Here is a 24,324-nt window from a genome sequence, read left to right as displayed (position 1 = left end):
TCATGCCATCTCTCCATGAACAGCCTCGCGAAGCGCAATTGGCACTCCATGTCCGGGCGCGCCAACGATTTCCGCCTTGAGGACCTGCTGGTCCCATTTGCCGCGGTATTCCAATCTATCATACTTTTGCAAAAACAGAACCACTGGGTCTCGTCAGCCTCATGACTCTGGCTACAGTCAATATGGAAAAGGAACAAACTCACAGGTATAGGCCATCTCGGTCATGGCGAAATTCTGACCGACACAAATCCTCGGACCACCGTTGAACGGGACGTACTGCCACGGCTTCGGCGTCCAATGCTCCCACCTCTCTGGGGAATATATCGCCGGATCCGCAAACTTCTCTGACACCTCAGGGTACAGCTCTCTCCGTCTTTGCATGGCCAAGGTGCTATAAACTACTGAATCGCCCTGCAAAACCGCAATATCTGGGCCGCCGTTTTGTCCGGGCAGCGTCGTCGTCGCCAAAGCAGAGCGAACGTTGAATGGAACGGCCGGATACAGACGCAGCGTCTCATTGAGGCAGTTCGTGAGATACTTCATGTTCTTCAAGTCCTCATACGTAGGTGTCTTGTTGGGCCCTAGGATTGACAGTACCTCATTTCGGAGCTTGGCGAACGTGGCGGGGTACCGGGAAAGCTCATAAATGGTCCAGGAGAGTGTTGCGGCAGTGGTGTCACGGCCTGCCAAGAGGATGGCGATAAGCTGGTCGCGGATAATCTTAGGATCGCGTGTGAAACGAGCTATGTTGTGGAGGAAAGTGAAGGATTTATCCGACTTTGAGAGCTTCTCGAGTTCATCAGGTGGCAATGCGAGAGTCTCGTTGATGTAAGGTACGACAAACTCTTCAATTATACGGATACCGCGCTTATATTTTCCATGGGGAAGAATGGACTCAAACGGGCTACGGGAGTCAGCAGGTGCAATAAGAAAGGATTCGATGCCTTACGCCATGATGGTATAGAACATCTGGTAGCTCTGGACCTCGTTAAAGGCATGGGCGAAATGGTTCTTCGGGCTATTGAAGAACCTGTGTTAGCATCATCCTCGTCCTTCTCAAAGCTCGCCAACTCGCCAGCTAACTCACTTTTCAAGGCTGTTAACGCTATGGCCCAGCAAGAAGTCCGTCGTGACATCCAGCGTCATTCGGTAAAACAGATCCATGATGTCAAAGGTGACTCCCGAGGCGGGGAACTTGGACATCATGGTGTTTGTCCACCTATCGAAAATCGCCAGGTCGCTAACACGATCTTTGATGAACATGGGTCTGATCAACGACCGGTTGTCCTGCCACGTCTTGCCATCGGTCGTGAAGATGCTGTCACCCAGAAAAGGCGACCAGACCTGATGGAACATCGGGCCTTTCCCAAAATCGGCGAACTTGGACGTCAGGACCGTCTTGATGTGCTCCGGTTCCTTGGTGATGAGAAACCTTAATTTGCCGGTGAACCCGATCTCGACGGTGTTCGGGGATTCCTCAGTAGCAACATTGTAGAGTGAATTGAAACCCTCGAGAAGCTGGTGTCTAAGTTGGGACTTTCCGATTCGAAGGAACACAGGAAGAGCTTTATAAGGAGGAGTCAGTTGTTGATTGCCAGGCGAATGCGAGAGGGAATGTCGGGTGGCTACTTACCTGTAATCGGGTTGGAGGCAACGACGGGAGCCCGAACACCTCCAGATCTCCTAATTAGATAGTCATTCCTAACCCTGTAATAGACGAGGAGTAGGATATATGCTCCAACCACATAGCCTGCAATGTGGAGGGGATTGGCGTTTCTGAGGCCCTCGAGAACACCCATAATGATCGACTCCGAGTTGAAGTTTCCCTATCAACTAAAACCAGTAGTTTGTTTGTTTTGACGGGGCTTGTCCGCGGAACAAGACGAAACATAGGAAATCAACGGAGAAGTTGCTTGAAAAGGGCTTGTAGAAATAATAACAAGCTGCCAGTCACTTCCGGAAGACAGCCAGAATGGGAAGCAGGAGTGACATCGTCTTAACTGATCCGTTTCAACACTCACCGAGCGGCACATGTGAGGGCTATTTGCCCAGACCGCGGTTAGGTTCGTTTCCCCAACTCGGGGTATGCCTCCTTCTCGTTTCGTTTGGACTAGCTGATTACTGACTGATGGAACGGCCACGATTGGACCGCTCGAACTAGGTTGCTACATCGTGATCGTAGCGTTTCTCTCCCCTCCAAACAGAGATCACATTCTCAGGGATGTGCCATGCAGCTTTGTCCGTCTCAATGTAACTACACTTTTTCAAAGTTTCGCTTACCTGTTCCGCGACACATAACGCAGTGACATTTTGCACAGCTGTAAAAGGGCGGGGGAAGCCCGCCAAGCCCCTGCATGATGCTGTCGAAGCTCCTCAAAAAGCTTCCGATGCGAGCCCAGACCGCTGGGCTCAATAGCTCGTCCTTGTAGTCATTCTCCCTACTATGCGATCTGCAAAAATTACCTTAGTCTTGTCACTAAAATGATGAAAAGAGAGGGTAATAGAGAGAGCCATCTTTCGGAAGAAAAATGTAAAAGTGCAGGACCGACCGTGGTTCGAACACGGGGCCTAGAGATAACTGCGTGTGACTGCAATCTCTCGCTCTACCACTGAGCTATCGATCCAGCTCAACTTATTGGATGAAATGCAAATCCCAACATGAATATTATATAGTTTTATCAACAGGCTGTCCCACTTGTCTCCAACTGTCCGTTTGGATATGGCTAGGAATCCACCTCAATTGCTAGTTGTCGATTAAAGCAAATGCCAGGTTGCTTGGCCTAAAGAACGATGCATTCCTGTCCCACGCATTTGACCATACGGGTATGGTGGAATGGCAACTGGAGTCTCCACGGTTCAGCTAAATCGCATGGCTTTAGCTGTTGATGTGACGGAAGCCTATCTCAGCTCCGACGGCATTCTGTCAAGCTTAGACGTGTCACCGCTGTTCCAGCCCCAAATCGTGTCTTGCTTTATTCCTTCTTTCGCATTCAAAACGGCCGTGCAAGTGTCAAATTATCACCCACCAGCTTTCATGTGCCCTTCGTATGGGGTTTAGTTCGGCCTGTCTACAAAACGAGTCGCGTTGCCAAATCCTGTGATGGGACGATGGGCTCTCTATTTCATATGAAAAGCGGCTACTTGTGCCGAGTACGGGATCATGCACGAGCACCTGACGGTTCGTCCATTTGGCATAATTCTGGGTGCACTTGAGACGAAGCAATTTGTCAAATCATTGAGTGACAACAAAGGCTTCCTTTTACGGTGTCATGGATTTTGGCAGCAACTGTGGTCTCATGGCAGCTCCTCCCTAGTTGTAAGAAGATGCCAACGGCAGTAGATGCGAAAACATGAAGCATAACGTGCCACCGATAGGGTTGACGTTCGTAAGATATTTCCAGGAGGTTTGCGCTGGAGACTAAATACTCAAGAGAGCCAAGACGAGTCGATCCAGCGGGTGCATCAGGTAAGTGTATCGGAAGGCCGAAGGTTGAGAAGGATGGAAGAAGTGCTTACCCCTGGACATGCTGCACTGCATGCGTCTTCCCCCAACCCGCAGCTCAGTACCTACCAATGACGGTTAGACAAAGACAGACGTTGGATTCGCTAGGTTACGTTATTTTCTGGGAACTTTGGTAGGAGCGAGAGATAATGTCCTCGGGTTTCGGTAAGTGACGTGGTGTCTTCAGTTCACTCGTAGGCTTTCTGAGGCAGGGTCAAAATGTGGTTTTCTCCGTTCGTCTTGCAAAACCCAAACTTGGAGTTCATGTGGAGCTTTCCGTAAACTCAAACATATTTCTCTTCTTCTCTTTCGAAGAGAGGAGCCTGCATTTTTTCCGGGATGTTCTTGGTGTTAAGATGCCGACCTAGGTAATTGACGAGGCCGAAACCCATGACGTGCCGGCAAGTAAACCAGACAATTCTCCGTTCGTCCATGAGGACGGTGCACTCCTGCAGCATCCGTGGATCAGCCTAGGCATCAGCAGAGCTGGGATCTCAGGGCCAGCCTGCGCCGCATGGTACTAAGGGTTGGGGTTGTGGACAAAGTTGCGGGACAAAGGGCAATTGATCAAGGGTGTCAAACTGCAGTTGCTTTCCCCGCAAAGCAAGTCGCGTAAAGGAGGGTGGTTGATTGGGGAACTGTTGGGTTGGACGGGTTGGGATCAACTGTAAGCGTACGAGAGTTGACTATTCATAGAACAATGCGGGGAATAACAAAAGATGGAGGAAGCGTTTGAGAAAATCGCGGGGCTCCGTTCGTTGCCGCCACGAGTTATGTGCGACTATGTCAGACGATGAAAAGTTATCTGTGTCAGGAGGTCGGTTGTGAAGCTCCCTTCGAGCGAAGATGTGGAGGCGGCTCCTCACGTTTGGTCTATGCGGGCGGCTTTTTCGTCTATAGCGTAGCGCAGGGTAGCGGGAGAGGCGGGACAGAAACGTAGCCGGCTGGGCGGACTCTGGTTACCAAGGGGTGAGGATGTGGGGTGGGGGGGGGAGTGCCAGATGATGGAGTAATAGTGTTAGCTTGTTAGTTTGCTGTTAAATGTTAGTATATTCTCGGGTTGCGTCGCGTATGTTGGTGTCGAGCCGGGGCTACGAGGTGCATGATCCGCAGGTCCCTCTGGGCGAACGGAGATGAAGGCCATGAAGCTATTCGCAGCCACTTCCCTGCGACTGCGGACTAAGACTCTTGGGGTTGCTGTGCCTTGACTAGTCTAGGCCCACATGGATCCAATTGTTTGAATTTTGTTGGTGATATGCACATACCATGCCTACGTGACATTGTGGCAGAGAGTTGCCTTGCCTTGCAGAATAGAGCAGGTCCATCTGCATCGTTGGATATCCATTCGGAGAGTAGGCCAGGCAGGAGATATTGAGATGCAACCGTTCCCCACTGACGGAATTTCGAGTCATTGTTGATCAGCGAATTTGTTTGTCATTGACTGATGATCTGTCGCCGGTGGACAGACATTTTACAAGTTGAAAAGTGACGACGAGCTCTTGTTTGGCGTCAGCAATGGCGGGCTCAGTGATGACGGGTGATGGACGATGGGTGGTCCAAATAGTGGCGTTATGCGGTCCTCTAGCGGTTAGATGTATTGGATGCCGAGAGATTGCGGCGACTGGCGAGGCCAATAGGTGCTGGGAACCCTGTAGCCGATCTCTACCAAGGCTTGATCAACGCCTGGGAGGGCCTAGGGCAACGAAGAAATGGAGCCTTTGAGGCGACGTTGGCAGGGTTTACTGTTGGGGAAGGCGGCTTCCGACGACGTCGACTTCGGGATAGCAAGGAAGGGAGGCTTGGTTTAGAACGTTCGATGGCTGCTAACTTCCATGCTTCTCAGTGAGCGGTTTGCAGGGAAGCAGGGGACGGACGGCGCGGGCATGGACCTGTCACTTTCCACACTGGGGGACTGGGCTATCTTCTTGCTTACTACTGTAGCGCCGGGATCTGAAGAACAGAACATTAAGTGCACCTAATTCGTTGAACGTCTGGTGATTCTGCATACGGCTTCGCTCAGAAATCTCATGCTTCTCTGGGTGTTCTTCGGCCCTATGGTGCAAAAATTCTTCAACGGTGGCACCGATCAAGGCACCGAAACACACGATTCTCAATAACTTGAACTACTCTTCGGCAAAACGATGGAAACAATGGGCACCACTCTCGCTTGCATCCTCGCGGCAACTTTCGGTCTCGTATCAGCCCCTTCGTCAGTCAATGGATATCAGATCAGATCAGGCCGACGATCAAAAAGTTGGCACACAGCCCAGAAAGGGGGTGTGTAAGTGACGGTGTGACAGCGGGGTGCCCTTTCAAGCAAAGCTGCCAACAAACCCAATCCATCCTGTCGGCGACGGCCGTCCACTTTGCTCCTCAATCCGGCCTCTCAATCAGCAACTTCAATATGGCCGTAGGTCAATGGTTCCACCCTCCCACGCTCACGGCTGCAGCTGAATCCCACTCCCCACCCGCCATCGACAATTCCCTGCTGTGCTTCGTAGTCAACCGCGAGCTGTCAGGTGGGGGTTTCGGTTCCTTCGACAATCCCCCATCATATCCGTTCCAACTGAATGAGGTTCGTCAAACTTCCATCTCTCCACGTCGACTATTCTGAAGCATATCGCCTGGACCCAAAACCATGATCCCAGCCCTAGGGTCCTAGGGGTTTGACATCCCCCGTCCGTCCGTTCTCTCGCCGCCTCTCTTACTGCATCCACCAGAGGCGGGTTACCAACCGCGTGCACTTCCAGTCTGGGAGCACTGGGTTGATACTTATTCCCAAACCAATTAGACTCAGCCTCCGCCCTTCCTTCCCTCTGCCGCTTGTCCTTAATGCGCGCAGGGTAACGTGTTTCCCATTGCACCTAGCTCAACCTAGCACAACCCAGAACTCTTAGTGCGTTTGCCATGTACATCCTCCGACCCGGTGGAGCGAGCGGGCGAGCAATCAACTACAAGCATAGGGCCTGGGCTGCCTGGGGGGTTGGCTACCCGGGCCTCTGCAGGAAGCAGCCAGTGCAGCAGCGGCAACGCAACTCTCACTCCTACCCCAAGTTCAATCTTCATCGTCCTCCCTGGCTCTCTTCTCCAAAAATTCGACCTCTTTGATTGACATGCGGTAATCCGGCCCACGCCTGTCTGGCCTTGGCTTGGTCTTGGGGGGCGTGTCTCGAACTCTCCTTCCACTGAGGGGTAAAAGCTCCGTTGACTACGGTTCCTGGCCTGTCGTCAACATCATACGTTTTTTGCTCTAGCCTTGTCCAGTGGATGCGCAGTCGGCCCTGATACGACTTGCACCACACTCACCTCACTTCAATCTGTCTACCTTAGACAGCACCTTGCCTTCTTTGCGGTGCATCGGCCACTTGACAGATGTATCAGTGTACTCTGTCAGTCAACCCAATTCAAACCCTTCCTTCCATCCTGGCGCGAACCATCCGGCGCTGAACCGAGCTTCCCCTCTAGCACAGATCCCCAATCATGCTATCCATACACCTACCTCACTTACACGCCTAGTCCTGGTCTCAGTCAAGATGTTGCGCCCATCTCTATATAAAGAGCACTTCGCCATGCCCATTGAGTCCCATCTGATCAAACCAAGCGATCCAAGCTCAACAGTCTTCCATCTCACATAAAATCCACTTCCTTCTCTGAACAGGAAGATCCCAGACTTCATCTCTTCTTCAGACTTTCAAATCTCCTACCTCAACCATCACTATGGCCGGTGAAGTCCCAACTGAGCAATGGGCTCAAGTCATTGAGAAGACCGGAGGCCGTATGTCAAGCCCCCTCCCCCATTCTATACCTTTTCGTGTCACTAACACATCCAAGCCGCTGTCTACAAGAAGATTCCCGTCCAGAAGCCCGGTCCCGATGAGGTCCTGATCAATGTCAAGTACTCTGGTGTCTGCCACACCGACTTGCATGCAATGATGGGCGACTGGCCTCTCGACACCAAGCTGCCCTTGGTAGGTGGCCACGAGGGTGCCGGTGTCGTCGTTGCTCGTGGTGAGCTCGTCAAGGACGTCGAGATTGGCGACCACGCCGGCATCAAGTGGCTCAACGGATCCTGTCTTTCCTGCACCTTCTGCCAAGACTCCGATGAGCCCCTCTGCTCTAAGGCTCTGCTCTCCGGCTACACCGTCGACGGCAGCTTCCAACAATACGCCATCGCCAAGGCCGCTCACGTTGCTCGCATTCCCAAGAACGTCAGCCTCGAGGCCGTCGCTCCCGTTCTCTGTGCCGGTATCACCGTTTACAAGGGACTCAAGGAGTCAGGCGTCCGCGCCGGCCAATGGGTTGCCATTGTCGGTGCCGGCGGCGGTCTCGGTTCGCTGGCTCTTCAGTACGCCAAGGCTATGGGCCTGCACACCGTTGCCATTGACGGCGGCGACGAGAAGGCCGAAATGTGCAAGAAGCTCGGTGCTACCGCCTTTGTTGACTTCACCAAGTCAGACAACCTCGTCGAGGAGGTTAAGAAGGCGACTCCCGAGGGTCTCGGCCCCCACGCCGTCATCCTACTCGCCGTCAGTGAGAAGCCCTTCCAGCAGGCCTCCGAGTACGTCCGCTCCCGCGGCTCCGTTGTCTGCATTGGCCTACCCGCCAACGCCTATCTCAAGGCCCCGGTCTTTGACACCGTTATCCGCATGATCAACATCAAGGGTTCCTATGTCGGCAACCGCAAGGACACTGCCGAGGCCCTTGACTTCTTCGAGCGCGGTCTCATCAACGCCCCATACAAGGTCGTCGGTCTCAGTCAGCTCAACGACGTCTATGACATGATGAAGAAGGGCGCCATTGCTGGTCGCTACGTCGTTGACAACAGCAAATAGATAAATTATGGTCGACTAATTTGTGGTCCGAACAAAAAAGTCTCCAAGAAATCAAAAATTGAACTCAAAACAAACAAACAAGCAAGAAAACAGGGGGTAGGAATGGGAGGTCGGGTACATGCGAGCGTTTTTTCTTCCCCGGTGGCGGGCGGCGGTCGGCGGGCGAGGTGACGATGACATTTGGTCGGTTGTTTCAAGGATACCTTTTTTTTTTTGTTTTTTTTTTGGAGAGGGAGTTCAGCGCTGTATGATATGCATCTCGTTTATAACTCCTATTGAAAATGAGTAATGAACAATCTGGACAAACAAGTCGTAGTTCCCAACATGACTCTCGTGCTTGAACGTTACCCAACGAGTTTGAACAGAACAAAGTGGATGATGGTCTTCGTCCCGGATTATGTAGACTTGGACTGGTCAAAATGGAAATCATGGAGCAGAGCACGCACGCACGTTTACTGCGAAAGGCATAAAAATCAGTGTCAAAAATTCAATTTTACTATTGCAAAGTTGCCACAGTAATACGGTGCAACTCTCTGGAACAAGGCTAAGTCTACAGCACAACTCGAAAGACGAGAAAATACATGGCGGCACGCTTGCGCATAAAAGACATGACTTGAGGTCATGAGTTGAATTCTCGTTAAATGGAAGTAGTGCTAGGAGTAGCTTTTTGGTGGACATTTGGGTCGTCGTGATTTCTATGGTGCACTCCCAAGATTTATGAACCGCCAGGGCCGCCCAACAGCGCAAATCGTCTAACAATGCTGGGACCATACTCTTGGTACTATAAGAAAGGTCAATAAGAAGCGCCTCGTGGTCGGCAAATATTAGGGTGCTCACCTCAGCCTTGGTGTGGCAGTAAGATCGGAACTCGGGAGTCTGACCCAGCAAGCTACCACCGAACCAGGGGCCGTGTCTCTGTCTCTTGTGCGTAATGACTTGCACCTCCAGGCCGCCAGACTTGGCACCACCGCTGCGGACCTCACTAGCCCGGATGCGCGCGTCAACCAACTGCTTGATATCTCTCTGCAGGCGGCGACCAAAGTCCTTGTAAAGAGTGGAACCACCAGAAAGAACGATGTTCTTGTAGAGACCTCGGCGCACATCGATGGGGGAGGACTGGATAACGTTGTCGACGACGACAGGGAGAGGCGTCAGGAAGTCTGAGCTGTAGATCTCAGGGTTGAAGAAGATCTCGGGGGCGAGGAAACGCTCGTATCCAACGTCGACGGAGACCTGACGGCCGCCAGGCTGGATCACAGGGTGCTTGATGAAGCGAGTGGGGTCTCGGTCGTAGCGAGAGAACTCCTTGACAATGTCAGGGCACACGTAACAATGCTCCTCCTTGATCTCCTGGGCCGTCTTCAACGACGAATCGGGCTCGCCTCTGTCACGGAGCAGCGACTGAACGAAGTACGTCAGGTCACGACCGGCGATGGGGATCGACTTGATAGAGGATCCAATGACGTAGCCTTCGGCAACAGGGATGACGTGGGTAACACCATCACCGGAGTCAATGACCGTACCGGTCAGAGATCGGTCGTGAACTTTGGAGGAAGTCCACGAGGCAGCAAGGGCAAGGACGGCCTGAACGGCGATGTAGAGGCCGGCGCAGTTGAAGGACTCGAAGAAAATCTCGGCCGTGTTCTCGCGATTCTCGGGAGGGTTCAGGGGCTATAACAGAGTTAGTCAGGATTTATTGCGTGGGGGAAGCATTGCCCGATCGTTCCGTACAGGTTCTGTGAGAAGGAAGAAGTGGTCTTCGGGCTCTACGCGGAGGTACTTGAAGATTGAGTTGGACCAGAATCGCTCCATATGATCCTATACGTTGTCAGCTTCAAGTTAGAAGAACTGCTAGACACAGTACCGACCCAGTTCTCTATTTGACCGTGGCGGATGGGGTAGTGAAGACCGTAGCCTAAAGTATCGGTCAGCGCCTCGCTATTCAGGGCTTCGCAGTCGTGTCCAACTGACCAGGTCCTCCTGCCGCAGCAATAGCCTCATCGCCAATGAAGAAGTCCAAGTCCTCGGTTCCACGCTTTGAATTCAAGTGACCACCAGGACCTGCACCACCGGTCAGGAAGGACGGCTTGTTTGCAACAGCTGGGCGGCCGGAGCCGGTTCCTCCACTGCCGGCAGCGGGCCCTTTCGTCGCGATGGCGGTCGGGAACACAAAGGACGGGGAGTCGTTGCCGGCGAAACCTGAGTCGATCGTCAGAGCTATTAATCGGAATGTTATGAGGGTAGCTATGCAATTGGCATACCGAGCTTCGAAAATCCCGTGCCGCTGTTGATGGCCTGTTAGCTGGTGATGACCTTACTGACGTCTGCCTCGGGGGATGCGGGGCAGGGTGACATTGAGCGGCTTACTTGTCCATGACAACGGCAGGCGTTTGGTTCGCCATCGTGAGTGTGTTTTGGGGTTCACTCGGGAGAATTCTAGCTTTGTTGCAGCATCAAAGAGTGGGAGGATGGACCGGGAAGGTGTCGATGAAGTCGTGATGCTGATTACGACGTATGTCCAAGGTGGTCGGAAATGTGTGCCTTGTCACCGATCGAAGCTCCCAACCTGCGGCTGTGCATCAGAGTGGGTGGATTCTCCAGCCATGGAGAGGTCGGTGCCCCACCAGAAAGCCCCACTAAGCCCCCCAGAATAGGTTGGCGTGACTGTTTGGTCTTAAAGAAACACTGTGCATATTTACTGTACAATTAGATAAGCATCCTCGTCCATATTCTTCATTCAACGACCCCCTGCTTTAGTCTGAGATGAAATGCCACTTCAACGTGCAGATCTACAGAGATGCACAAAGGTGAAAAAGCCGACAAATTTAAATTCTTTCTAGAGAAATATCATATGCCGAGTAAAGAGATTATTAATCGTGTCTGCTCCACCTGTTGGAAGGAAAACTCCGTCGATTTACTGTCAAATCAGGTAACTTTGCTTTGTCAATCCCTGAGGTTTCCATCTTCTGACGTCTGTAAGTCAGGATTTTAATTTTGTCAACCTCAGTCGAGGTACGCCTGCCCTGATTGGACACTTCCACTTGCCTCTAAAGCGAGGGAGAAGACTCTGTCTGTTTCACTGGTTGTTCTGCGACTTCCAAGTTAGGCACTATTAGGCTTTTGTAACAGTTAAAAGATTGTATCTGATGTTCTCATGGGAGGAACTACCAGGTGATAACAGTCCCTGCAACTCCTCGCCTTGACAACCACACCGCTTGTCAATCACAGTTTTAGTGCTTCTCTTTTCTATCCATATCCACCACATCTTCTTGGATGGCATATGCCTGGTCATCGGCGGCCCCCAGGAAAATTTCACGTCCGCATCCCTATTTTTTTTTTTCTGGCCGTCGTCGACTGTGCCAGTCTGACGCAGCCATTTAACCCTTCAACTCTTAGCTACTTTCATTCCCCACAAGGATTCGCAAACTAGTACAGCCAATCCAAGCATTGGCGCTGGTACACTTGATGTCTCCCGATCTGTACAAATCCTGACAACTATCTCTGGCAACATCCGTTATACAAACAGCAGCCCCTCAGAGGGCCCTTACGGACAACACGCTTAATCCTTTCTGCCTCAAAGGAATCGTTAATCAGACATCGTTTGAGGTTATCTTAACTTTGTCATTGCAACCAGCCTGCCACCCGTGCAAACAGAAGCTCTACTCTAATTTACTGGTACCAACACTTCAACCCTTCGAGACCAACACACGACTTGCAATCATTGTTCTGGATGCCCATAAAGACTGCGGCTTTGGGTTGAACGCACATGGGATGGAAACACACGTTGCTGGTGTCAAGCGAAACCCGCTAGACACAGTTATGGGCCCTGCAACATTTCCCTCGAGCATCGACCAGCATGTCTGTCAAAGAGAGAATGACGGAAAGACGATTGGAGGCACTAATGGCACAGTCGATCGAGTTCTGAAGCGAATCCATAAGACCAAATTTACAGGTGCTATCTTCATCCATGCAGGAGCTGGCTTCCACAGCCACCAGAATGAGAGAGTCCACTTGGAGGCTTGCAGCGAGTACGTTGTCCCTGTCTATTTGTCTGTTTTCACGACTGACGCTAACTGAGTAGTGCTGCTACTATGGGCATGAAATTTCTCAAGTCAGGTGCTTCGGCCACAGAAGCCGTTGAAGTTGCATTACGAGTACTGGAAGACAAAGAAATCACCAATGCTGGATACGGTTCGAATCTCTCGATGGACGGGACCGTCGAGTGTGACGCCACCATTGTTGATCATCTTGGAAGAAGTGGTGCTTGTGGAGCTGTTCCAAGTGAGTCTTTTATAAGATGGTCAAATGATGGCCAAGGCCAGAGCTGACATTGGATTCCAGATATACGGAACCCAGTCTGCCTTGCAAAACTGATTTTGGACAAGAGCAATCAACCTTTATCTCTGAGAAGGGTCCCGCCTAATATCTTAGTCGGCGAAGGTGCGAAGAACTTCGCGCTTGAAAACGGCATGCAACCGGTCCCAAACGAACATTTGATCTCCAAGAATGCAAGAGATCGATTTCTTCGATGGCAAGAGGATCTGAAGCGAGCTGAGGAGAAGTTAAGGCAGGGCGGAACTCGTAGAACCCCTGAGCGGGCTGTCGACATTTCTCAACAGTACGAAACGATCCAAACGCCTGGGTCTACACGAACGCAACAACAGCAGCAGCAACGGGATCATACGAGCGCTATCCTGACTGGAACATGGAATGAAGGCCAACCGGACTCCCCGCATCGAGGCTCTCCTGCACTAGAGACACAGGCACCAAACCAGTCGCAAAGCAATTCTGGGCCGGGACGCCCTCAGGGTTTATCACCACGACAAGCAGCAGAAAGGGCCACTTTGAGTTATGCAGAGACCTCGTTACCTTCTTCCAGTAAGTCGCGCAACCACCGTTGGCAGGAAAGAAGCACGACAGCATCCGATTCTAGCCACTTGGTCAACCAGGGAAATCGCGATGGTACATTCTCACCCCAGTGGTCAGACGGAACAAAAAATGCCAGCACTATTGCACAGCTACAAGCATGCAGTCCTCGTGGTATTAAGCGACCACTCTCTGCAGCCGATATGGAAGAGGATATCATCACCGACACAGTCGGGGCCATCGCAATCGATGAACAGGGACACATCGCGGCAGGCTCATCTTCTGGTGGTATTGGAATGAAACACCGAGGGCGTATAGGGCCAGCTGCTTTAGTAGGCATCGGAACGGCCGTCGTACCTTGTGATCCGGACGACCCAGACAAAGTCAGCGTAGCTACTGTAACAAGCGGCACAGGAGAACACATGGCCACTACTATGGCATCTCAGCGATGCGCGGACCGAATCTACGGCAATACTCGGCGGGGACCGGACGGCAAAGATGTTGAGGAATGGGACGAGGATGCCATAATGGAGTCATTTATCACGAATGATTTCATGGGCCACCCCGGCGTCAAGAGTTGCAACTCGGCCGGAGCAATCGGCGTGATGACGGTCAAAAAGATGCGGACGGGGTACTACTTATACTTCGCACATAATACTGACTCCTTCGCGCTCGCGTCGATGGGCGGCTCAGACAAAGAGCCTGTGTGTGTTATGTCCCGACTCGGCGAGTCTGCTCAAGTCACACGGGGTGCCCGGCGGATCCGAGTCGATCCATGATCTTGATAGCAGGAGTATTGCGTACCGTGTGGGCTCTCATGTCCGCAGGCAGCAGTGCGGCTAGGAGGCTGAAGTTGGGCAATGTGGGTTGCGGTTAGATGTCGTTGGCCTCTGACCAAGTGGCAGATTGGTCAGTGGGTTTTCAAGCCTCGGAAGGCTCAGAATTCTTGGTTTTGCAATGGTACTTATTAGTGATACCCTTCGATGCAACAGACTTATAACCCTAAAGCAGTCTCTAATAAAAATGGCATCACTTTAGTGACAAGACAGGTTGCCTCAGTTCACTTCGCGTTTGACAAAACAAGTTGTTCCTGAGTCATTAAGGTAGATAGGTCATTGAAATAAAAGGCTGATGCTCCACAGCTATACCAAGCCTGGCCGCCTTTCCTAACGCCAAATGTACCGGGTCCCTTGGGAAAGAGACTGTCTTTACTCAGCCAACCATGGCATGAGCGACCTCTCAGTATTCGTTTACACAGCTCATGTTGTCGAGCTCCCTTAATGGTTTGCCACGATGACCCCGGTGGAAGTCACAGGCTTCATGCTCAAACTACTCTATAGCTTTCGCTAGAATGCTTCTTTGGCATAATGCCTCTAGATTGAAGCGTGATGGACGTCTTGTATTGGACACATGTAAGCCCTCATCCCGGACGTGGCGTGCCTGCTGCACTGCCCGTCTCCTCCCTAACGTGACCATTGACCAAGACCTTCTTCTTCTTCTTTTTCTTGCGCGGGATGACGGCGGGCTTAGCGCCGTAGCTGCCCAGGGCGAGCTTGGTGCCGCAAGTAAGACATTCAGAGTCTTTAGGCGGGTCGCAGAAGATGCTGAGGCAAATACTGCATACGAATCCTGTGTCAACGACCCGTCCGTGGCAGAAGCAAGCGGCCCGGAAGTCAACAGTATGATGCGTGGGCGGAATCAGAGACGAGCGAGCTTCGGCATCGGCAGAGTAGGCGAACATAAGGTAACTCAGCAGGCCCATAGGACTGGCTGCCTTCATGAACGTTCCGTCTGTTATGTAGCTGGCCTGTTGGAGAAAGGTTGCGTCGCCAGAGAGGGCGAGAGTGTCGATCGGGATCTGGGAGTGCGCAGCCGCAAAGACGGCATTCATCGTGGGTATGTACTGCACCGGTTCGGAATCGGAGACGGAGAGGATGAAGATGCGAGCGTGGAGGCGGGTTAGTGCTGAGGAGGTGGCACGAGGTACATCGGGCGCCTTGTTTGTCTCGTTGAGTGACAGCGAAGTCTTGTTGATATGGGAGAGTGCCAAGGTGAGCGCTCCCGAAAGTTGTGTGGTGGTACATGACAGGTCGGCTTCTGTGGTAGCTGAGACGACATCGCGCATCGACGCCAGGACGGCCTTTTCGATCTGTGCGAACTGGGGGAACTTATTGGCGGACGACTTGTTCGGCGTCGGTGCAAAGGCGTCGGTCATGTCGACGTCCTCAGATGTGCCGTTTGTCGAGGACCCAGCGGCTTCGGGCTTTGCAGGGTAGAGCCATACTGCGCGATTGCTATGTGATGCGATAATAGCGACCTGGTTGGCGTTGCTGAAGGCGAGGTGGGCATTGACAAAGACGAGAATATTTGCGATGGCCTTTGAGAGGGGGAGGACATCGTTGAGGGCGGCCCAGGCGCGGGGGTTCGTGTCGATTACGATGGATAGAAGGGAAGGCGTGGTCTCATGCGAGGAGACCTCGTAGTGGTCCGAGGCGTCGACGTTATTCATGGTGAAAGGCGGTCGTGGCGATGGCCTCGTGGGCAAGCGGCCAGGTCGCGGGAAAGTGTCACCTGTAGAGCATGTGTGTAGTAGTGGAACGAGCTACAGCGGTCAATCGCCGATCAATTGGACACCTTCGATCCTGCGTCGTCAAGAACAAGGGCTAGATCATGAATCTTGGCGCCGTGTCATCAACAAGGGGGGAAAAAGCTACGGTGAATCGAGGTAAGGGTGGATTTGTGTGAGGTGTAGTGATGCAACAAGCTTGCTTCACTTTCAGAAATAACTGACGACCAAGCTGAAGCTGGTCTGTGCGTCACTGAGGAAGGAAAGAAAAGTCAAAGTTATTGGACGGCACTGGCCAGGGCCCCGGGCTGACGGGGAACAGGCTCCGAAGGGTCCAGAAGCACTGCAGTAGGCTGGGATGCACCACAAGGAATCTTCTACTAGGATTTACATGCTGCATCGTCCTAAGATCATCGCGACCGACCGCGGCAGGCTCAAACTCGACTGAAGAGAATGATCAGTCATGCATGGATATCATCATGGATATGGAGAGATCTTTTTGGTTTTGTATTAGGTCATCGGCTTGCTTTTAGAGGCTTATCTTCAATCACCCTCCGCACCCCCGCGTTCCAGTTACGCTGGTTGATGGGCCACACATATTACCTTGTTGTTGCCTCACTGAAATGACCCAGGGAATTGGCAAGGTTATAAGCGCATAAGGCGCGGTTTGGCGTGGGGGCGCGTTAAGTGGTAACGGTAACGGAACGTGACGGCGGACTGAGGCACTGATGCTTGGGACATTCAAGCATTTCGCCCCGCCCCTACACACAGCTTCATCTTTTTTTGTCAGATCCAAATTGGGATGTACCTGCTTTGGCTAGTCAGCAGGCCAAGAGGGGCTGAAAGGCTCAATCCAGCTACATTCATGCACACGGAGAGACCGGGCGGTGTAACTGTTGGGTTTTCGTTCCAGGCGGTTGAGAGAGTTTGGTCCCCTGTGATGCAACCGCAAGTGCGAGCTTTGAGTGTTGAAAAGTAGGTGCTTGGGTGTGTGTGCCCTGCATGTCGGTTTGCAAATGGGGGCCAAGGAGGGGCACCCGTGGCACCTAAAAAAAGGTAAGTCGGGCCTTTCCCCCACTGAGACTTGGGAAGACGCGGATGAGACCTGACGGTTGAACAGAAACTGGAACCTGGACAACACTCTGACCTCACCTCCTAATTAAAGTGCGAACAAAGTACGTACCATAGTACCCCCTTCTCTTTCGACGTACCGCAGATGTGTGTGTATGTGTCTGTTGTGTGGCTGAATTTCGCCCATCAACTCACTGACCAGTGACTAGTCTCACTTGTGAAACCCCTTGGGCATCTCTACTTTTTTTTTCTTATCTCAGCAACTGACCGACACAACCTCCTCCGTGCATCTGTCATCGCCGCTGCACCCTGTGACCATCAGACCGCAGCACAATCTGTTGTCGCCCCTAAGGTAAAAGGTACTTATATCGAGATCCGCCCGTCCCGTCTCCTTCTAGACTTTTTTTCTTCTCTTTCGTCCCAGGTCTGTCCTCACCCGCCACCAAACACGGTTATATACCCAAAACAAATATACATATCTACATCTGCTTAAACCCTTCTTTCAGCTAAGCCATTCATAACCCCAAATGGCCGCCGTCACCCAAGCTACGGCTCCCAAGACGGAGCCTTCGAGAGAGGATGAGACCCTGCTCGTTCTTGCGCGATTAATGGAAGGCGGCAAGGAGGATGAAGAGACCATCCGCGACCTGGACCAGCTCACAAAGCTGTTGAATGATGACACCCAGCTCAGCCAGGCCAAGACATCCGCCCCGACGATATGCAAACTTATCGACAGCGACTGTGTCGACACAATCTTGGCATACCTGGATATGAGACAGCCCGAGATCGTCCGCGCACATGCCATCGTAGCCACCTCCGCCTATCTCAAGGCTGCTGGTGACGACGGAGCCAAGAAGCTTTCGGGCTTCTTTTTCTCCAAAATCAAGAGAGGCACCTACGATGACTACATCGTCGCCTTCTGCGTTGCCGCTGCCACCTTCCCGGTCGTCCCAGACCTCACGGCCGAGTTGTTCCTCAGCGAGGGCTTCCTCAGCTCCCTCGGTCCTCTCATGAGGAGGAAGTGGAAGAGCCGCAAAGTCGAGACTGCCTGTCTGGAGATGCTCAACGCCGCCTGCATGAACTCACAGTGCCGTGACGCCGTCAACAAGTACTGCACCGAGTGGCTGGAGGAGGTTGTCGACCAGGACCCCGACCAGATTGCCAAGCAGATGCAGCAAGACCCGGAGTACGCCGCCCAGGAAGGCTCCGTCTCCATGCGTAGGCATTCGGAGCAAGTTCAGAACTTGGCGGCCGTCATCCTAGCGAAACTGAGGGTATGGTATTCAGACCTTTCAACAACCGGACTTGAAGCCGTCCAATCTAGATCTGACTGACTTCAGAACGAAGGCGGTGCCCTCGGCGTCGGCGCTGAATGAGGATGGGCAAGGAAAGATTTCACCAGCAATCACTACTATCGAGGAGCTGTCAGAGAGATTTACCTCCATGCTCCTGACCGATGACGACTATGGAGATCAACATTCTATCGAAGGCCTAGCTTATGCATCGATTCAGCCAGCCATTAAGGAGAAGTTGGCGGGGAACCCGGACTTTTTAAAGAAGCTGGTTAAGAAACTAGCAGATGCCCCGCCAAAGTCACCCGTGACGTACGGAGTGCTCAGTATCTTGGTGAACCTCACCAGGTACCAGCCTAATCTGTCGGAGGAGGAGAAAAAGATCAACCAACTCAAGGCGTATGCGGCGGCAGCTGGCAAGTCCGGCGGTCCCGACCCTCTCAACGACAACGAACATGTTGCAGAACGATGCAAGCGTGTGTTTGAGGCCGGCGTCACACCGGTCCTGGTTACTCACAGCAAATTTGGTTCACCTGCTTCGCTTTCTCTTACTGTCGCTATCATTTATTCTCTATCAGTTACGACATCTTTACGTGGAAAGCTTGCACAGCAGGGTGCTGTAAAGCTTCTCTTGACGGCATGGGCGACTTTGCCAGAGACGGAGTCTGCGGGCCGTCGGACGGCCGCGCAGGCTTTGGCGCGTATTCTTATCAGCACGAACCCGTCGCTCGTCTTCGGTGGCAGCCGCTCAAACCCACAGGCGTCTGCCATTCGGCCCCTTGTGTCCATCATTCCCCCAGACCCAACAGCCGAGAACCGAGACCTCCTTCCGACTTTTGAAGCCCTCATGGCGCTTACTAATCTTGCATCAACTGACGATCTTGACACCAGACGGGCCATCATCCGCACAGCATGGCCGCAAATCGAGGATCAGCTGCTCTGCTCAAATGCACGGGTTTCTAAGGCTGCCGTCGAGCTTATTTGCAACCTCGTGCAGGCAGTCGAAGGTATGGCGTTATACGCTGATGGAAGTCCGCAGGCAAAGGGCCGGTTGCACATTCTCTTGGCCCTGGCAGACTCGGAAGATGAAGGTACGCGCAGCGCTGCGGGTGGTGCGCTAGCAGCCCTTACTGGCCATGAGAACGTTGTGCAGGCTATCGTGGAGCGCGAGCGAGGTGTCAAGGTCATTCTCGACATGTGTGCGGATGATAACGAGGACCTGCGACATCGTGCAGGCTTCATCATCTACAACATGGTCGCAGCTGAGGGTGCGTCGGGTGCCAATGCGCGGAAGAAGATCATCGAGGAGGATGGCCTCGAAGTGCTCAAGGAGGCGGCCAAGAAGAGTCGGCGGCCGGAAGTGCTCGAGGTTCTGGTACAGGCTTTGAAGGTTCTGCTCGAGGACAACAAGACCCTGGAAGGCTAGAAAGGGCGCAATCACTTTCTTTGCACAAGATCGACCCTGGTCCATGAGTAGACAGACTTATACTTGAGAACGTGAATAAACAAGACTAGAATTCTCTAGAAACACAAAAAACTCGAACCACGTCCTTTTACGTTGGCCAAGTTAACTTTTTCTTTTCTCCCTATCTATATTATAACTGAACGATCTGATGGTATCATGTACTTTTTTCTACCCTGTTCAACACCGCAACGCCCTCGACATGTCCCGTCTGGGGGAAGAAGTCGAAACCCACCAGACTCTCAATCTCGTATTTTGTGCCATCACCCCCGTCGCCACGAACCAATACACCAACGTCACGCGCTTGCGTGTGTACGTTGCAGCTCACGTACACCACACGCCGCGGGCCAAACCTCAGCAGCTGGCTCAAGAAATCGTTGTCGCAGCCTTTCCTAGGAGGGTCGATGACGACGACGGTCTCGTCGGCGGGGTACGTGACGTGCTTGAATAGCTCCGGCGCGTCGGCGGCCATGAAGTTGCATTGCTCCTCGGGCAGATTGTTCATCCGCGCGTTCTTCCTCGCGCACTCGATGGAGTCCTTGGCAATGTCGATACCGGTGCTGCCCTTGAAGAGCGACGCAAGGGTGATGGTGAAGAGGCCGGAGCCCGAGTACGCATCGATGAGGTACTTGATGCGGTCCCGGTTGGGTCCGGCGGGGGGCATGACGTGCTGGCGGATGTAGTCTGTGAATTTTGGTAGGATGGAGTTGTTGTTCTGGAAGAAGGAGTTGGCGGGGTTGGTGAAGATGAAGGAGTCGATGTACTCGCTAGACATGACGCCTGTGGGTTCCGAGATGCAGGTCTTGATGTCGACGTGGGCGTCTGTCTCGACGCGCACCGCGTCTTCCGGTGTTTCTGCCGGGGGCTGCTCCTCGGCGTCCTTGGGGTACCGCTTGGTGTTCTCGCGGAGGAGGATGGTGGCGCCCTTGGTGTAGTTGCCAAAGTCGCGGGCGATGCGCGCACGCTCGCGCTTCATACCGAGCCTCACAGCATCGGTTCCGATAGGGCAGTCCTCGATGTCGAGCACAATGCGCCGGCCCTTGGCGTTGAAGCCCACATCAGGGACCTTGTCCAGAGCCGGGCGCGGCTTGCCCCTCCTGTGGAAGCCCGGGGGGCCGTCAAAGTGCGGGGTGAGCTTCGTGCGGTAGCCATATTGCAAGGGACTGCCAATGGTGTCTTTGATAGTAGGTACCAGCTCCGGCGGGAGTTGTGAGAAATTGCGGAATGCCTTCTCGACGATGGTGCGCTTGTGGGCAAGCTGAGTGTCGTAATCGAGCATTTGAAACTGGCAGCCGGAACATTGCGAGAAGTATTTGCAGTTGATCCGGGAGTCGTCACGCAGGGGACCGGGCTTGATGACTGACAAGAAGTCGGCGACAGAGTAGTTCTCTTCACGAACATGGCGGACTACCTTGATCTTCGCGACATCACCCGGCGCCACAAAAGGGACGACGTAGACATTGGGGGAGTTGGGCTGCACGGCGAGGCCGTCACCCGTAGAGGAGAGTTCTAGGACTTCTACCTCGATTTCGGTAAAGAGGTCGGGGAGCAGTGTCTTGGGTGTCTCGGCAGCTTCGGCCTCACCCTCCGTGGTTTCGGGCTCCGGGAACAATTCTTTGCGGGAGGCGATGAGCGCTTGCACATCCGCCGCCAAGACCTCTTCCGATGAACCCTCAGTAATGTTTCTCTCACGCTTGGATTTCCGCTGCTTGAAGTTGTTCCTGCCACCTCCCTGACCTTGGAAGGGACGCTTGCCATTTTGCTTTTTGTTGCCGTTCTGCCATTTCTGTCCTTCGGGTTTTGAGGGAGCGTCTTGAACTGGCTTCGTCTCGGGCTGAGCCTGAGGCGCCTCTGTTATTGCCGACATGATTTTTTGGCGAAATTGGGACGTGGAAGAGCTTGATTGACGGCTCCTGATTGAAAAATGAAAGCTGCTTAGAGCCGGACGAAGTGAAGATGAATTGAGTCTCGGAAGTAGCCGCAGGGGCAAACCCATGAGATACTTCAATCAAAGTTCTTGGGGGAGCCGCAACGGTTGGGGTGGAATTCAACGCCCAATGTAAAACTAGACGTAACCAAAAGAGAAGCTAAAGAAAGCGTACACCCACAAGGTGAAAATGTGGTGGTGTAAGTTGAGCTATCAACCTTCACAGAGTTCAAGTTGAAGCTTGTGACTGTGAGAAAAAGTTATCACCGTCTGAAAGTTGCTGAGCATTACTTAATTCACAAGTTGTTGATTGGCCGGCTATGTGGGGCAGCGCCAGGTGATGCTTATCATGCGCCCCCCAGTTTACCTTATCCGTCGCCCGGGGGTGTGGAACCGCCAGCAGCGTCCCGAGACCTTGTGAGTTGCTGGGGCACTTTTGGTCTGTCGCAATCGAGGATCCAGTAGACATAAGTCATGACGCTCCCCCCAAATACGGAAGGGGTTGAGCTCGCCATCGCCCTAGTCTGCAATCCTTTTTTTTTTTTTGTGAGTTATTGGAGTTTGATAAACTCTCTCTTCGGTGAGGGACATCACTTGAAAACGGTGCTAGAGGGTGAACATAGATTGCCTTTTTGGGCTTATCAGTCATCGGCGCAAACGCAGATAGCGCCTCGGAGCTTCCGTCCGGTGTTCAGACTCACTTATCGCCGCCCGTTCTTCATTGAGCTATTCGAGATGAGTGAGTTCGTCCCATCCCACGGGGATCAGCGCTGCTGGATGAAGGTTGAACTGACTTCATTCAGAGGCTTATGCTCTTTCAAAATGGCGTTGCTATGCTTATCTGCTCGCTATCGCCGAGTTGCAGTTTGCCTCAGCTGCAGCGATACCGGAATTCATATTTGATCCTTATGGTGGCAACAGAGGCGCAGTCGCGAGCGAGGCTGTAGAGTGCAGCAGGATAGGACGTGATCTGATCGCGCGCGGCGTATGTTATCTTCATATCAATTCCCTTGAAACTCCTTTGAAAGTATGTGGCTATCTGTTCTCTAACACTGAAAGTAATAGGGCAATGCGGTCGACGCACTTGTGGGTACAACTTTCTGTGTTGGAACAGTTGGAATGTACCACTCTGGTATTGGCGGCGGCGGATTCGTTGTCATTAGGGATTCCGACGGAAATTACGAGTCTGTTGACTTTAGAGAGTCAGCGCCGGCTGCTGCCTTCCAGGACATGTACAAGGGTAATGTCCAGGGCAGTGTCTACGGTGGCCTGGCTGTGGGCGTGCCTAGTGAGGTTCGTGGGTTGGAATACATCCACAAGAAATACGGGGTTAGTACAACTCTGGTCCTGTTGTCGAACTAGAGCTAACGAATGCCTCCCAGACACTTCCCTGGAAGACGGTTGTCACGCCGGCCGCATTGCTGGCAAAGACCGGCTTCCGAGTCTCCGAAGATTTGGTCCGGTATATGGACTCGGCCATCAAAGACCAATGGAACTTTCTTGTCGAAGACCCTGTCTGGGCTGAAGAGTTTGCTCCAAATGGTAAGTACTGATTTCTGACGGATCTGACTGTAGGCTGACGCTCGGATAGGCACGCTTCTCAAACTTGGTGACACCATCTACCGTAAGAGATACGGAGCGTAAGATTGCCTCCTCCCCCTTAACGTATCACAACTAATCCAACCATAGTACCCTCGCCAAAATCGCCGAAGAGGGTCCCGATGCCTTCTACACTGGCCCCATAGCCGAGTCAATGGTCGCTACAGTCCGCGCCACAAATGGCACAATGACCCTCAAGGACCTGCAGTCGTACAAAGTCATCACCCGCCCCTCCCTAAACATAACGTATCGCGGTTATCGCCTCACATCCGTCGGATCTCCTGCCAGCGGTGCCGTGGCGCTCAACACGCTTAAGATCATGGAGCAATTCGACCCCTCTGAGAGCGACGATGTAAACCTCGGCGTCCATCGCTTCGATGAGGCCCTCCGTTTTGCTTATGGCGCTCGTTCGCTCCTTGGCGACCCTGATTTTGTAGCAGGTATCGGCCCGTATGAAGACACGCTTATCGATGAGGCCAAGGCTAAAAGCATCCGGGGTCGTATTCTTGACAACCAGACGCAGCCGGTTGAGAACTACGATCCGCATGGCACATATGCCAGCGAAGGCTTTGGAACATCGCACATTGTTACGGCAGATAAGTCAGGCATGGCCACCTCGCTGACCACGACTGTCAACCTACTCTTCGGTGCTCAGATCATGGACCCTTTGTCAGGCGTCATTCTGTACGTTTTCAAACTGCACTCTTGCTCAACATACCAGCTAATATACCCAGAAACAATGAAATGAACGACTTCTCTATTCCCGGTGTCCGGAACGCCTTCGGTTTCGAGCCTTCACCCGCAAACTTCGTTCGTGCAAACAAGCGTCCCCTGTCCTCGATAACGCCCATTATCGTTGAGGATGCGGACGGCAAGCTTTACGTCACAGTCGGTGCGGCTGGCGGCTCCCGGATCATCAGCTCTACTGCACAAGTCACCTGGCATGTCCTTGAACACGGCCGGACTATGAAGGAGGCTCTTCGCGAGCCGCGGCTGCACGACCAGCTCATGCCCAACACCGTCACATTCGAATACCCGTTCGATAACACCACTGTTGCGAGCATGCTTGAGAAGGGCCACAAGGTCACCTGGGTTCCCGAGGGTCGAAGCGCAGTACAAGGGATAATTTTCAATGACGGTGTGTTTGAGGCGGCCAGTGAGCCGCGGCAGAAGAACAGCGGCGCATTTACCGTTTAGATGCAGAACC

At 52.8% G+C, this 24,324-nt stretch overlaps 9 protein-coding genes across 9 annotated transcripts; 5 read left to right on the top strand and 4 right to left on the bottom strand.

Annotated features, from left to right (window-relative positions):
- Positions 1-1,799, bottom strand: CTRU02_203685 (cytochrome p450 alkane hydroxylase; the record flags this gene model as incomplete). The annotated part of the gene is made up of 5 exons (XM_036722260.2): positions 1-143; positions 204-904; positions 950-1,018; positions 1,088-1,565; positions 1,634-1,799. 5 exons carry the CDS (start codon positions 1,797-1,799, stop codon positions 1-3), a joined length of 1,557 nt encoding a protein of 518 aa, XP_036585866.2.
- Positions 1,800-7,219: 5,420 nt separating this feature from the next.
- Positions 7,220-8,334, top strand: CTRU02_203684 (alcohol dehydrogenase i; the record flags this gene model as incomplete). The annotated part of the gene is made up of 2 exons (XM_036722259.1): positions 7,220-7,277; positions 7,334-8,334. 2 exons carry the CDS (start codon positions 7,220-7,222, stop codon positions 8,332-8,334), a joined length of 1,059 nt encoding a protein of 352 aa, XP_036585865.1.
- A 715-nt stretch (positions 8,335-9,049) lies between these two features.
- CTRU02_203683 (arp2 3 complex subunit) lies at positions 9,050-10,736 on the bottom strand (the record flags this gene model as incomplete). The annotated part of the gene is made up of 7 exons (XM_036722258.1): positions 9,050-9,115; positions 9,172-10,005; positions 10,066-10,152; positions 10,203-10,249; positions 10,306-10,533; positions 10,596-10,618; positions 10,702-10,736. 7 exons carry the CDS (start codon positions 10,734-10,736, stop codon positions 9,050-9,052), a joined length of 1,320 nt encoding a protein of 439 aa, XP_036585864.1.
- A 1,369-nt stretch (positions 10,737-12,105) lies between these two features.
- CTRU02_203682 (threonine aspartase) lies at positions 12,106-13,979 on the top strand (the record flags this gene model as incomplete). Its single annotated transcript, XM_036722256.1, has 3 exons — positions 12,106-12,362; positions 12,413-12,615; positions 12,676-13,979. 3 exons carry the CDS (start codon positions 12,106-12,108, stop codon positions 13,977-13,979), a joined length of 1,764 nt encoding a protein of 587 aa, XP_036585863.1.
- A 641-nt stretch (positions 13,980-14,620) lies between these two features.
- On the bottom strand, positions 14,621-15,709 carry CTRU02_203681 (transcription factor tfiih subunit; the record flags this gene model as incomplete). The annotated part of the gene is made up of 1 exon (XM_036722257.1): positions 14,621-15,709. One exon carries the CDS (start codon positions 15,707-15,709, stop codon positions 14,621-14,623), a length of 1,089 nt encoding a protein of 362 aa, XP_036585862.1.
- A 922-nt stretch (positions 15,710-16,631) lies between these two features.
- Positions 16,632-16,745, top strand: CTRU02_203680 (uncharacterized protein; the record flags this gene model as incomplete). The annotated part of the gene is made up of 1 exon (XM_036722255.1): positions 16,632-16,745. One exon carries the CDS (start codon positions 16,632-16,634, stop codon positions 16,743-16,745), a length of 114 nt encoding a protein of 37 aa, XP_036585861.1.
- Positions 16,746-17,364: 619 nt separating this feature from the next.
- Positions 17,365-19,555, top strand: CTRU02_203678 (actin cytoskeleton organization protein; the record flags this gene model as incomplete). The annotated part of the gene is made up of 2 exons (XM_036722253.1): positions 17,365-18,111; positions 18,185-19,555. 2 exons carry the CDS (start codon positions 17,365-17,367, stop codon positions 19,553-19,555), a joined length of 2,118 nt encoding a protein of 705 aa, XP_036585860.1.
- A 193-nt stretch (positions 19,556-19,748) lies between these two features.
- CTRU02_203679 (tRNA methyltransferase) lies at positions 19,749-21,458 on the bottom strand (the record flags this gene model as incomplete). The annotated part of the gene is made up of 1 exon (XM_036722254.1): positions 19,749-21,458. The coding sequence occupies one exon, from the start codon at positions 21,456-21,458 to the stop codon at positions 19,749-19,751; it is 1,710 nt and encodes a 569-aa protein (XP_036585859.1).
- A 795-nt stretch (positions 21,459-22,253) lies between these two features.
- CTRU02_203677 (gamma-glutamyltranspeptidase) lies at positions 22,254-24,314 on the top strand (the record flags this gene model as incomplete). Its single annotated transcript, XM_036722252.1, has 7 exons — positions 22,254-22,257; positions 22,322-22,503; positions 22,584-22,847; positions 22,901-23,060; positions 23,110-23,158; positions 23,208-23,801; positions 23,852-24,314. The coding sequence occupies 7 exons, from the start codon at positions 22,254-22,256 to the stop codon at positions 24,312-24,314; spliced, it is 1,716 nt and encodes a 571-aa protein (XP_036585858.1).
- Positions 24,315-24,324: the final 10 nt, after the last annotated feature.

The sequence above is a fragment of the Colletotrichum truncatum genome (genome assembly GCF_014235925.2).
Source record: "Colletotrichum truncatum strain CMES1059 chromosome Unknown Contig_0002, whole genome shotgun sequence".
NCBI lineage: Eukaryota > Fungi > Ascomycota > Sordariomycetes > Glomerellales > Glomerellaceae > Colletotrichum > Colletotrichum truncatum.
This window is presented reverse-complemented; position numbering and strand designations above follow the sequence as displayed.